At 38.9% G+C, this 14,400-nt stretch overlaps 1 protein-coding gene across 3 annotated transcripts in view; it reads left to right on the top strand.

Annotated features, from left to right (window-relative positions):
• Nucleotides 1-14,400, top strand: part of nphp4 (nephronophthisis 4) — a 168,273-nt gene that overhangs the window by 90,755 nt on the left and 63,118 nt on the right. For all 3 annotated transcript variants that reach the window (XM_044351856.1, XM_044351857.1, XM_044351855.1), the window contains exons 11-12: nt 843-895; nt 12,677-12,814. In XM_044351856.1, the coding sequence (XP_044207791.1) occupies nt 843-895; nt 12,677-12,814 (191 nt within the window). The remainder of the gene's footprint in view (nt 1-842; nt 896-12,676; nt 12,815-14,400) is intronic.

Raw genomic sequence — 14,400 nt, 5'->3', positions numbered from 1 at the left:
TGCACATCAGTTCAGCTAATGAGGTGAAACACATTTTCCACCGGCTAGAGACGTAAAACGTTGAGAAAACGGAAAGTCCTAAAAACAAAATCGCTGCCAGGGGGGGAATGCCAGAGCACATTTGTGACAGAGAGCCAGCCAGTCCTTGCACCGTGTCCACTCTGTGTGCATGTAGTCTGAGCAGATGGGAGCTACAGTAAGACACCCCAGGCAAATGAAGCAATTTCCAAAAGGCCAGTCAAGCCCAGCACAGAGAGCGAGAAAGAGTGGGAGAGGAGGACAAAGAGATGCCTTTCATTTTAGTATTACCATGGCTACCAACCAGAAACCTCAGGAAGCATTGTTAGACTTTAAACTCAGTGTGACATCTAAATCCAACTCTGCCTCCTGATCTGTGTGAAATTGGATAGATTTGCTACTGATTGTAAATAGTTTTGGTGTCCCAGTGCTCAGCTCACTTATTTACTTTTCTGAAGTTATTCAGTACACATTGTTACTGTATATTCTTAATACCTTAGGATGTCACCTGACTGCAAATCCAGGCAACTGCAGAGATGACATTTTACTGTCAACTTCCATTTCCTTCCCATAAGCTAATATCACATTAAATGTCTAACCACGCTATGAAATGTACAGTGCTGCCAGGTATACAGAGCATAGGGAAGATATTTCAGTGTTGTTAATTGAGCTTGTTAAACACTGAACTGGAGTTTGTTTGTTCATGGACAACCAGAACAATACATAAAATGGGATTTAACACTTACACTTAAAGTTTATAGTTAACTATGGGGAAGGAAAGTCAGATTCTTCACCTTATTTTTGTCTTGCTTTTGTTTTTCCAGGTCAGAAACACATTCCACCAGCTTCTCCTCCAGAGTCACCTCAAGGCCCCGGGGTAAGACACCTTGTCATCTACTCAACTGTACAGGTGGCTAAACCCTAAGACCCGATAAAGCTAGTGTGCTATGACAAATGGTTTTGTCTGAAGTTTCAACTTTTTCACTAGAAGTGAGTCAACACCGCAAGCATTGTACTGTAGCTGCCTTTTGTACTCTCTTGGAAAACAAACGCAGCCCTGCTGTCATTGGGTCCACGCAGGCTGGACACTCAGCTCTGTTTTACCTGTGTGTGACTACAGTCTTTTGCTATAATCATCCATCATTTAAAGTAAATAAAAAATCATTAGTTGCTTCCTTACATGCAGCCAAATTTACAACTTTCGCCTATGTATGCATGTAAAAGCAAGGTTCAAATTTAATTGAGCAATAAATGTATAAATTGATCCTTGTCAGTACAGTTCTGTAGAAATAATGTATTCAGTGTCGATTCAGATGGGGCCTTAGGCTCTGTATACACGATAATGCAAAGCCTCACCTCTTGTTCAGGTGTAAATTAAAAATGTAATTATTATACAGTGTAAATTAAGTTTCAGAAAAAAGTAATACAGGCTTCATTCTACAGAGCTTGTGTGTGTTACTGAACTGTTCTGAACTGAACTGTTGAACATTAGTCTTTTTTCTCTGCTCTCTTGAGTAAAAAAAAAAAAACTTTTCGAGTGTGCAAATGCTGTCTGGTTCTTGTCTGTGCCTTTCAAAAGAAAACACTATAAATTGGATCCTAGTTAACAGCTCACCTGAAGTGATTCCTGGCTGGATGACAGGATCAGGACACCCCTCTAGCACTTCCTCCTACATGGATACAGCTCCCCTTCAGTGCTCTTAGACAAAGATCATAAATCTTGACTATACCACAGTCGTGCTGTGTGTGGTCTAACAGAAATTGCAGGTCAAGTCTTTTTTTTTAATTTCAGGAAAGAATGTATTATCTACCCAGAATGAGAGGTGTTTTTTTTAATAATTAACTCACCTCTAAAAGATTACTGAATGATGGGGTCCATCAAAATACCCTCCAGCCATTGTTTTACTGAATATGTTTGCAGCTGGCTTGGCAAGTGAAAAATGGACATGTGTGGGTGTGTGTCTGTTGAAAATGTTACTCCTGTTGAGTGACACTCGAATATGTGTGTGTGTCCATCATGGAACACTAAAAATCACCATGAAACTGGGGAAATAGAAGAAATACTGATAACGATAATCATGCCTAGCTGTATCAAATCAGATTAAATGTCACATTTGCATCAGTTTATGTTAGCGGCTGCCCACAGGCAACTAATATAGTACTGATCAATTCTACAATAACTGTAATAAATTTAACTGCACCATAATCATCCGCCCATCACATCAGATGTGGGCGACAATGACTGACTCACGTCTTGTTCTTAGTAAAACATCAACATCGACCATACTTAACATATACTAACAGTGTGTGTTGCTGCGTGTGTGTTTTGTGTGTCTGTTCATCCTGGCTGAGCTAAGCTGCGGGGCGTTACCATCATCCCTCAGCCTGAGAGGAAGTGCCAGCCGAGACTGAGAGTTGTGATGGATGCTGCTCTCTCTCTCTCTCTCTCTCAGGATGAGGCCAGGGACACGCACACACACACACACACACACACACAGTAGTATGGAAGCATTGAGCGGAGGAGGAGAGAGATCAGCTCAGTTTCAGTGTTAGCTCCGTGGGCCAAAATGAGCCACAGTCTATATTGTCGACTCATTTTAAATTGAACCTACAGGGGCTTGGAGCTGTGGGAGTGCTACACCTCTGAACTCTACAAATCGACCCTCATTTTGATTAAAAAGCAAGGGCGGTGGAAGCCTGCAAGTGGGCAGCTCCCAGAGGCTAACAAGAGAAGACTGTGGTCATACTGGGCAGCTCTTAGGGGATGACATTAGAAGACAGTGGTGCTTAACTGGATGTACCACCCTGCACATACAGTCTTTTATCAACTCTTAATTCCCAAAACATCTTTTATACCAAACAGGCTGAATTAATCTCAAAAGAAAATATATGATTTTTTTGTGGTTGAATTTCCCAGATGTTCCATCAAGTATTTTCATGGCAAATTATTAGATTCTTCTGTCATATTTTCAAAGTTTATGAGTTAAATTTCAACCATATTTTCCCAAAAGGAGCAATTAACTTTGCACCAAAGGTGAAACGTGACCTACAAGATTGGAAAAACATACACAATTTAATAAGCTGTTATCTGTTTGTATTATGTATGTAACTTTTGCACAAACAGTGGCCAATGTGGGCTCAAGTTGAATTCAAAGACCACAAAGAGGAAATTAATTATTGAAACTGACTCAGTAAAGTTAGTTTAACAGTTGTTTCTAAAGTTAGCATTAACCACTGACCTAGTAAAGCTAAAGCCTTAAAACCTCTGAATGTATTGAATTGAACAATGGTGTCTTATTGCTTACAAAGTCAATTTTTGATTGGTTAAAGAAAGGTTGTGTTATTTCTTCTTTCAAAAGTTACTTAGTCTGGCTTTTAAATTACACTAATCAATACTTTTCTATTATTATTCGGTTTATGTGGTTTTCCCATCTCGCAAACACTGCTCTCATCAATCTTGTTTTCAGCATCAGGAGGCAGCTGTTTTAAACAAAAAATCTGTGATAAACCCAGAGTACACCGCACCACCAAAGAGCAGAGACACAAAGTTACTGACTAGCTGGTGTGTACAGTGGAGCATTTAGCAGCCTAAGAGCCAGATATTTCCCTTAGGAGTTGGTGGAGAGAAAAACAGAGAGTGAATATTGGACTTACATTCACGCGGTGGCTAGAGATGCGATTCCAAATGATGCTGCTTTGTGAATGCTGGATGTCGGGCTGGCCAGTATGGCCTAAAATATAATGAAAATTTCTTTCAAGCTTGGGGTTGTATCATGATTTTAATGGATTTTTTTTTGTTTTCATGCAAAATACAGCATTGAAACATCATCTATTATGGGGCATCATGTGCAAAACAATTGATCAACAACAATAAAAGACCTGCAAGTCTGTCATTATTATTCATATAATACAGGTTATCCTTCAATTTATTAGACTATACTATTATAAGACTTATTAAGCTAGTTACTGTCAGTACTGTCTGTATCCAGTTTAATAATCAGTTTCAGCACAGAAAGAGCAGAAACATCTGCTCACACATTCATCTGCTCATGCTGATGTAGCCAGCTATTACCTGCCTTATGGTTTTACTAAAGTAATCTCTCTGTGAATGTTGGGATTCCCCAATTAATCAAGTTAACTCGATATAATGCCCAACTGTTTGTGTAAATAGGCAAATGTTTACCAGTTAATCGCATCGATACATCAGATGTGTTTTCATTCAATTAATACAGCTCTAAGTTTGTTGTATGCATGAATGTTGAATATATTCTTCTATACACTCATGAGAGACTTAGTAAATAAGGTTCTATCTATCTATCTATCCATCTATCTATCCATCCATCCATCCATCCTTCCTTCCTTCCTGATTGATGGCCATCCAGGACTTTTCATACAGAAATGAAAGAGAAAGAGAAATGTCTATGTGAAGTGATGCCACTGCTGTTGGCAGTCACCCTACAATTCATCACGACTCTGGTGTTGCTGCAAAAATTCACAAATACAGTCTCTGTTTCTCCCTGTCTCACTGTCTCCCACCCTTCAAAGTTATTGTTTTAAAAATACACTTGTTTCAATGCCAAACTGATTTTCCCTGTTCAACATTTTTTTTTTCTTTCCTCTTCAACATGGCTGTCAAGTGCTGATTAATCAATGGCATCCCTCTCTGAAAACAAGCCGTACGCTCCGGCTCTGTCTGTAGGCATTGTTGGATCTGACAACTTTCTCTTGCTTGCATAAATTATTGATCCTTGACACTCTCTGTTTGCCGGGGTGCAGAATGCTAAGGATCCTGTGGTATTTATAGCCAACATTTGGGAGAGCAGCTGAGTTTGTTTGTCTGTGTTGATGATGATTTCTCGCGTTGGGTTGCAGTCATGTTTCAGGGTTATGCTCATGTTCTGTTGACCCAGGTGGCCATGTAGTCATTGGGCCGGAGGTGAGGCCATGTTTGTTGCTGGCAGAGGGCGGTTTGGCAGCTGGTACTGGCTCACTCAGCCTCATTTTTGCAGCCCTAGTTAGACCCTCATCCTTGTATCAAATGTTTTTACAAAATAATAGGATTCTGGTTTGTGTGATGTTTATTGTATGACTCTATTTTAGCGCTCCAGCCTTCGTTGCTCTGTGTGACTCTGTTTTGACGAAGTAAATGGTGTTAGTATCGATGTGAGCTATGTTAAGATTGATTTTTGGGTTTAACAGAGCATAAATTGTTTTCTCTGAAATTGCAATGGATTTCTGTTAATGCTGGTATTTTTCTTATGATAATTATACTTCGGAGATTGCAGCTCAACTACTTAATACTTCCTTAATCATTATCGGGGAAAAAGTATTTTACATCAATTTGCCACTCAATATTCAAGTAAATGTTGATTTTTTTTTTTTTTTTGCTTGATCATCTTGAACTTTTATTTTTCAGATATCTGTGATGTTCAGGCACGTTAGCTTTAAATTATATTAAACTACATTTCATGCGTAGTTATCCCAGTGTGGGGGGTGTGGTCCAGTTTTTTGGAAAATCTGAATGGAAGCTATAGTATTGCATAGATAGCTAATGGTTTCACAAGATGTAGGTGTCACTGCACCTCTGTTTGTGAAATATGAAAAATATCCAGTCTAAATACAGATAACTAGTCTTGAATGCAAACATAAAGAGGGACGTGATAACTGTCCTGGCCTTTAACTTTTTATTATATGGAATTTAGACAATCTGTGAAACTTATAATGTTCAGTTTTTGTTAAAAGTGTCAGAGAAGTCATTTTTGATGCCAATTTATGATGTTGTTGTACCGGACTACATGATGGGGAAGTGAACTGACTATTACTGTAAAGTTTATGCTGGGTTCTAGTCCAGTCAACCAGGAACAAGATTAGTAGAAAAGCTACAGTGAGCAAATAAGAGCAAATATTAGATACCTGAGTACTGGAAACACATAATAATCCAACATTTCCTGCTTTATGTTGTGATGAACTATTCGCAGAATCAGAATAAACAGCAGGAATCCATTAATGTTAGTAATACAGCTGTTGGTGGTGTAATGCTGCAGGGATCATTCGACCCATTTGTTCTATCCAACCAAACCGCTTGAGTACCAGGACGACTTGAGACAATCTAATGTTGAAGCCATTATGTGTTGGTTTTGAAAATTTCTTATTTTGGCGCCACCCAGTGGTAGTATCAGAAATGACAGCTTGGCACACAGCAATTTACAGATCTGAGCCAGAGGCACTGAGATTAATGGACTGTAAGAAACACGTATATTGCACCAATTTTCACCTGAATATTTGTATGAATAAAAACATACGCCATCAGCATACTTATAAGATCTCATAAAAACACTACACACAGCGGCTTTGATGATATAATTCAATTAGAATATTGAAACTGTAGAAAATGTATGCATTTTCCTTTTTAAGCCCAGACTTGTCATGAATTATTTATCATTTTTATATTGATATTGCAATTTGAAAGAGTGCTATTCTCAAAATGCAAGAGTTGAAATTGTAATTATAACTTATAATTAACCAGCGTTGGGCAAGTTACTTGAAAAATGGAATTGACTAGTCATTACAGATTACTCATTGAAAAAGTGATTGCATTACTTTACTAATTATTTTAATTACTTGTCACTTTACCATCTGTCAAGGATGCCTCTAAAAATCTACAATCCCTCCACACCTACACATCAAATATTCTGTATTTGCAGTAACACATGAAGAAATATAAAATATAAAATTATGTTAAGCAGCCAGACAACATTTTGGATGTATTATACTGGCCATCAGTGACTACATACAGCAGCACTCATGAAGGTCCCATGAAGTCTACGGAGTTTCCACACCGTCCAGCTCTTAACAAAATCCAGCTGTTATTCTGTTATTAGCTGTTATTATTCATGAGAAATTTGTCTCACTGTTCTTCATTTCTTCTTTGTAGCATTTCATTCAGTCCTGCACGTCCTCACTTTTTATTTTCTCTCGGCACTCTCAAAAACAATTATCACTCGTCTTTACTCGCAGTCAGACCCCTTTGTTCACACATTGACTTAGTATTCCCCCCCTTTTTCATGCATCTCTAATATTTTCCTCTTTTGTGTGCTTGACTCCTCCACCTTTGTTCTCAATATTTCATTCCAGTAATCTCTTCATCTTTTCCACTGGATTTCCTCCTTAATCCTCCTCCCTTTCAAACCACACCTGTCTCTCACTGTCTTCCTTTGAGCCACATGATGAGCTCGACTCCATGTCACGATCTCGCTCCCTCACACACACACAAATATCAAATATCGCTAAGGCATATCATGTTTTACGCACACAAACACACAAACACACACACACACACACACACTGACAATTAGGAAGCAGCCAAATGCATATTCATGGAGATCTTCGTCTCACACTCAGAAAAGACAGAAGCGAACTTACATGTACACATACAGTATATGATGCCTCGGACACATTCACCCACACACGTGCAAACACACACACAGGTCCCATGGAGCCAGAATGTGAACAGATGATCTGCTTGGCTGTCAGGGCAAACAGGCTGAGTTCAGAACATTGGCAGCCACAGCAATGCCACTACTAATTGCCTTGCTGTGCGTATTCTCTCAGTGTGTGTGCGTGTGTGAGATCCCCACATGCAGAGTGTGTCTGGTGTCTTTCACACCCTCTGTGTGCAGGACGTGGTGACTCAATGTGAGATCACATGCGTGTGTGTGCGTGTGCGTGTGTGTGTGTAAAACATGATATGCCTTAGCGATATTTGTGAGTACTGACTTGTGACAGCCTACTGGTATTGACATTTTAGGAGATATTGAATAGTGAGGACATTTTGACCGACACTAACAGCTCATTTTAGGGTTACACCGACTACTAACATAGTATTTGCTAGTGAGCAAATGAAGAATGATATCCACTCTGAGACTGTTTATGAGTCAAACCACTTCACCTCTATTTCAGTGATATTTAGCAAGTGTACTATTCCTTTTAAAATGATACTCCAGCTAAAATATATCATGTCAATATATGAACAAAAGATAGACTTGAAAGGTAGTATTGTAAAACGGTGTTCAGGATGAACAGAAGCCGTGTTCAGCTTGATGTCGGTTACAGTGGATTCTAGTCCACCCCAACAATACTAGGTTTTCAAGGCAGATGTAGATACTTGATGGATAATACTGCTCAAAAGCTTAGACACACTTTCTAATTTTTTGAGTGCTACAGTAGATATGATTAAGATTATTGATTAAGATTCCTTAAATTTGGTTATTAAAGAATTGTGAACAATTGCAACTCTAACAAGAATTTCCTCTGGGGTTGGAGGAAACTGGAGCACCCAGAGGAAACCAAGCAAAAATACAGAGATATTGCAAACTCCATACAGGAAGGCCCCAGTCAATCTTAGTGAGGTCTGAAAGTAGGACCTTAGTAGGACCTTACTGCTGTGAGGCCATTTTATGGTGTGTGTCAACACTGAAAGATGTGTGTTCTTGCCTCAGCTTTTCCCTGCATGATGACTTGTTCTGTCTTTTGAGGAGGAGGTGTATGTGGCTAGTTATTAGTTAAGTAGTTAAAAGGCTGGGGTTAGCTTTGCCTCTTCAATCTCATTGACCTGCATTCAGGTCAGTCGTTACAAACTCAAGCTGCACAGAAAAACATTATTCAAACCCACAGAGCATTATTTTCAATTGAGCGGAGATCCCAACATTTCCAAGGAGACTAGACATGCAGCGCCATGTAGAATATTTCCATTAGATGGAATGGTGTAGTCATCAAAAACGTGCAGTCTTGGTTTTGAATATTTCATTCAGTTTCAACAGCATACATCTTTCATTCAGATTTGCAACAAGCTGATACATGTGTGATGCTGTTAGAACTAAAACAAAGTATAGATACATGGTTCCTGGCTGCTAATAGAAACAGGCAGACACTTGTTGCTGTGGATACCACAGTCACTGATGCATCTTTTGCCATTCAATGACATATTTAAGTAATCTCAGCTCAAAGCAGCTCTTATTTCTCTGAGATGTTTCTTCAGCTCACAGCTACAGTGTAGTCACACACTCAGTGTTTCCTTATGCGCCATACATTTAGTGCTTCGTCATGAAATATTACACATTATGTGTGTCACAGATGCACATGGAGTCTGCATGGTGTGATTATTTCCTTTTTAAAATGTGTAATTAATGGAATAAGACTTTATGGAAATGTTTAATCTATTTTAAGGCCCAAGAGAATGAATGTAGATCAATTCGATGTCCTCATAAGCACTGCAGAATCAGTGAGCGTGTGTGTCTTCAAGATCAATGGGGGAGTGAAGTTGAACATCTCCTCTTTTACTACTCAATACAGTTCAATGCGGTATCTTTATTGTCTCTCAGGGAGCCATTTGTTTTGACCCCAGCAGATTCAATAACACTCACAAACAGCCTGTTAGATGAGGCCAACTGAAAGGCACATTGGGGTTATTGGGGAATATTGGCCTCTTGCAGTCTAATAATAGTTTTCAACATTGAAGCTTTGTTTCTCTGTTACCTAACAAGATAAACTCAGCTTTGTCTGAAATTACAAATAATCAAACTAATGTTTGATGCTGACAGAAAAATATCTACTGCATAGGGGGCGTTGTGTTTTATATCTCCAGTTTCCTTATGACAATTCAAAGAAGAACCTGATGGTTAGCATATCCTAAATTATGAAGTGGGCTAGAACTGAGAATACTGCCCTATTCCCCCAAGTGAGGTGCCCTTTCTTCCCCAGTGGGAAGTGACAAATCTTACGAGTTTTATCTAAAAGTGTCACTTAAATAATACTAAACCAAAGTATTGCAGCCCTTATAATTCAAATCATTAACACTCCAATCACTCCCATTTGGAACATTTGGATAGTCATGTTCATCAGATATTCCCATGATCAAAAGGCCAAAATAGGTTTCTTTCAAAGGATGTCTTGGCTAAACCTCAGGGACAAGGTGAAGAGCTCAGATATCCTGAAGGACTTCAAAGCAGAACTGCTGCTCTTTTGCGTAGAGAGCCGATGTGCTTCCAGCATCTGGTCTCCCCGTGGATATCCAACTGGGAGGACATCTTGAGGCAGACCCACGCCAGAGGTATAATATATCCTGTCTAGCATGGGAATGCCTCGGGATCCCCCAGGAGGAGCTGGAGGTGGTTTGGGAAAAGGACGTCTAAGATCCTCTTAGTTTGCTGCCACAGCTAATCTAATCCAGATAACACAAAGTGTTGAAGATTAGAGGAATTCACATGTGAAATTTCTTGTGAAAATGTACTTTTCCACAAGAATATTACCTACTATCACTAGGCAGGCACATTACAAATTTGCAGAGAACATTGAGGCTTTCTTATATTATGTCTTTAATAAATAATGAGAGAATTGTCAAGTCACACGCACATACCTTACTTTCTTCATGTAAGTGATAAAACACAACGAGGAAGGAATTTTGTACCAAAAAGACTATAACTTTGGAAGATAATCACCTGATTTGTCTAACGCAGACTACTGAAGCCTCATATTAGCTTCAGCTAAACTGTAGAATTCATTTTTGCACAGAACAAAGACTGTGGATTTTGTCCCCCATCTGCTGTATTTGCATCGCAAACAACAGATTGCACTGAGAAGGGGTCTCTTCATGGGCAGTATGACCAGGAGAAACAATTACTTTGCTGGAAAACTGAGTCCATGTACATATGGGCATGTGCATGTTGTTTGAGAATAGACTTCAAAAAATGAACTTTTCTTTTGAACAGTATAAATTACCTCACATAAAGGACATTGCTTGGTGAATATAGTGGGCACAAATTGAAAAAAAAGACCTTTTGCTAATAAAGACTCGGTAAAAAACATTGAGGCAAAGTTGAATTACATGTATTAGTATGGCTCAAATATTAAATACTTGTCCACAGCATTAATTAGCACAATAACAGAATTTCTCTTTTTAACGGAGATAGAGATTTCTTTAACTAATTTATTCAAATTGCTTCTACTTCACTACACTTAGATGTTAAGCTACTATCAGTGATACTCAGCACCTCCTGTTTCACCTAAAAAGCTGTTCAGCAGCTCAGAGGCTATAATGCGGCTTTCGATGTGAAACATCCGCATCAACTCCTAACCTTAAATGCTGTGTTTCATTGACGGTAGCTTAAGAGAAATCAGAACAGAAAAGTCGAATTACTGAGTGACAACAGTATTTATGTTAAAAAAAGAAAGTCAGAGCAGCAGAGTGGTGAGAATGACATGACTTGTTGCACTGATGGAACTGAAGTGTTCGCTTGCTCACTGTCTTGCCAAGAGTTAGATGACAGGATCAATACCCACTCTCATGTCTGCACAATAAATATAAAGCCAGTCAGCAGCCGGTTGGGTTAGCTTAGCATAAAGACTAAAAACAGGGGGAAACAGCTTGTCTGGCTTTGTCCGATAGTAACAAAATCCGCCTACCAGGACCACCAAAGCTCTCTATTTAATTCTTGCTGGTTAAACTTGCACAAAAAAGTGTAATAACAACAAGTTGTGGTTTTACCAACAGTTACGTGTTGGTCCAAAGTCCAAAAACAGGGAGACTTCTGACTAAAATATGATAAAAATATTTACTGTATATAAAACATGGAAGATTACGAATAAAGGACTGTCTCTGATTATAATCCCCGGTAAACAAAGGCCTGTTTCTTGATGCTGTTGAGCTAAATTAATTCCCCAGCTACTATGTGAGTATTGACGTACATCCATCCAGATGTTTTATATAAAACATTAGTTTTATATAAGTCCTGAACTGTACATCTAGTGGTAGTAGTACTGCACTTCAAGCTTGAACAATCTTGACTTTAGCTGTACTGCTCAGCCATACCTGAACAGTATGGCACTTTAAGCAGAGGGGACATACTGCTCAGTGGTTTTTCTGTCATAGTTTATTATTAATAAAAATCCATAATAGGGAGTGACTGATACATCTGTTTGCCACCCATGTATAACCCTTTGCTCAAAAACGTGTTTTGCTCATTATTACTTTACTTGGATGTTTTAGATTCACTGTGCAGAATGATTTATGTGCAAACTGCAAGGCTGTTTTCACATTCATCTCCTGAAGGGGGAAAGTTTCTCTGTGCTTAAATCTGAGTTTAAGAGAGGCATGTATGAACAGGATTTTGTGACATCACGGGTAATTTGGATGCCAATCATGGTCTAATATGCAACATATACAAGGATAATGTGGAGACCTGAAAACTTTTTTACTTTAAATTAGTTAAAAGTATTTTTTAAACTAAGTAATGGAACTTTTTTGCCGAAAATTTATATCAGATCACGAAGGTTATTCGAAGCAAAGTATTTATTAATGTCTTACAACTTGCCTAGAGGGAATCTTCAACACAACTGGAACAACAACTCTCAAATCATGGGCTACATTCTCTTTTGTTTCCAGTCAAAAGTCATCAGAAGAGCAGACAAACAGTTTTTAATTTGACAGGCTGAGAGTTGACAGCGCTGAAGAGTGAGAGAGGGTTCTAAGTGCCAAAGCAATGTAATGGTCTGTTGTTGTCATATGAGATGGCACATGTGTCTCTCTGGCGTAAAGTATATTCCTGAGCCCTGTTGTTCATAATCATAATAACAGCAAATCATTTGCATTGTTTCTCTGCAGCTCTCACTGTCTCAGCTGGCAGCTACTTCACGCTACCCGACTATCAGCCACTCCAGCTCAGCGTTGCCGTGGCAACAGTCATTTCCTTCTCTGCTCCATCCTTCCCCGTTGGCATCGGCCCACCAGCTGTCACATGTCGTAAGATTTCCACCCCCATACTCACACACACACACACACACACACACACACACACACACACACACACATGCTGAGGAAAATACACAAGCATTAAGGAAAAGGGGACTCATAGATGCGTTTACACACAAGGTACGCATTCAAACACAACAACACAACAACACATAAACACACAACATGGTTCGTAAGCCTTTATGCATCCCCAAGGATATACAGACAGTCATTCCCTGAGTTCAAAGACACACTCACCTTTACAGCACTCTGCTCCCAGTCTCATACCCATGGAGACACATACACACACAAAACCTCTAAAATGAACTCCAACCCTGCACACTCTTTGTTTTTTGAGCTACTGGAGCTGCTGGAGGTGTTGGAGCAGCTCCTTTTCATCTTTATAATCAAAAGAAACATTATTCTTTGACTTGGCTTTTCAAATCTTTCTACAAAGACTATTTCAATTTTCTAAAGGTGTCCAGGGTCCTGCATGACCTCATATTTTGCCCTCTGGGAAAATATGTTTAATTCACCTTGTCCTGTTAATGGTTTACCCTTTTTTTCATAATTTAGCTGCATCATTTCTGTATTAACCCCCATTTTGAAATATAATTCATGGCTTTAGTGGGTCACCTTAAAATCATTTTAGTGGACATTTTTGTGAACCAACAAGACCATACAAAGGCATTCCAAGTAGATTAAACCCAACATAAGTTTTTTAGCAATTGCTGTTTTACCCAGCTCTGTAAAATTGAAAACACGTATATCCCAGTGATCAAGCACAGAAATGATAATGGAAATAACATCTGAGAATATATCTGACTGTGTCTACTGCTAACCAGTTTTATGCGTCTGAAAAAGTCCCATCATTGGGAATATAAGAAATGAGGATGTCAGCTATACCATGCTAATTTTAATAATTCTGTTGAATAATTTCCTAAAATGATGCAAGGTTAACCTTTCCTCCCTAGTTCATTTTGCATTTGAAAGCCACCTTGTCTTTGCTAATTTAAACTATGTTCACCCACAAAGATGCATATATTTGGGAATCAGCATGCTGCACAAAAGAAACTGGTAAAATCTCACAGAATGGAGAATAAATCAAAATGCTATAATCCTGGGATTAACCCTGACTCTTGTTCTGCTTATTAAAATCAGTTTGCATGTTCCCTTATGATGTGTACTTTTTTCTCATTGATGTGGAAAAAACATCACTTCAACAGCATAAATTGCTGATGTTTTAATAGTGTAGAGATTCAGAGTTCAGTTCAGTTCATGCTGGTTTGATGGTGCTGTAAAGTGTGGCTGAATATAAATCCACCTTCTTTACTTTCTGACTGGACCCTCGTAGACCTCTGTCATACCTACAGTAGTATAAATGTCTAAAGTGCCAGCTGTCTTCACATAAAGCCTGCAAGGACACTAGTCTGCAAGGGGATAAAATGCAGTAAGAGACTGGACTTAAGAAGTTAATTGTTGCCATGGATATGACTACTGCAGAGATCTTGATCCTGTAATGCATCTCTGAGTACTTTTCTGCCTAGCTACAGTACTTCCTCTAACTGCTCCTGTACTACCCCAAGGTGTTCTCATGC

Source organism: Thunnus albacares, chromosome 5, assembly GCF_914725855.1.
Source record: "Thunnus albacares chromosome 5, fThuAlb1.1, whole genome shotgun sequence".
Classification (NCBI taxonomy): domain Eukaryota; kingdom Metazoa; phylum Chordata; class Actinopteri; order Scombriformes; family Scombridae; genus Thunnus; species Thunnus albacares.
Note: the sequence above shows the minus strand (reverse complement) of the source record. Positions and strands in the feature narration are given on the sequence as shown.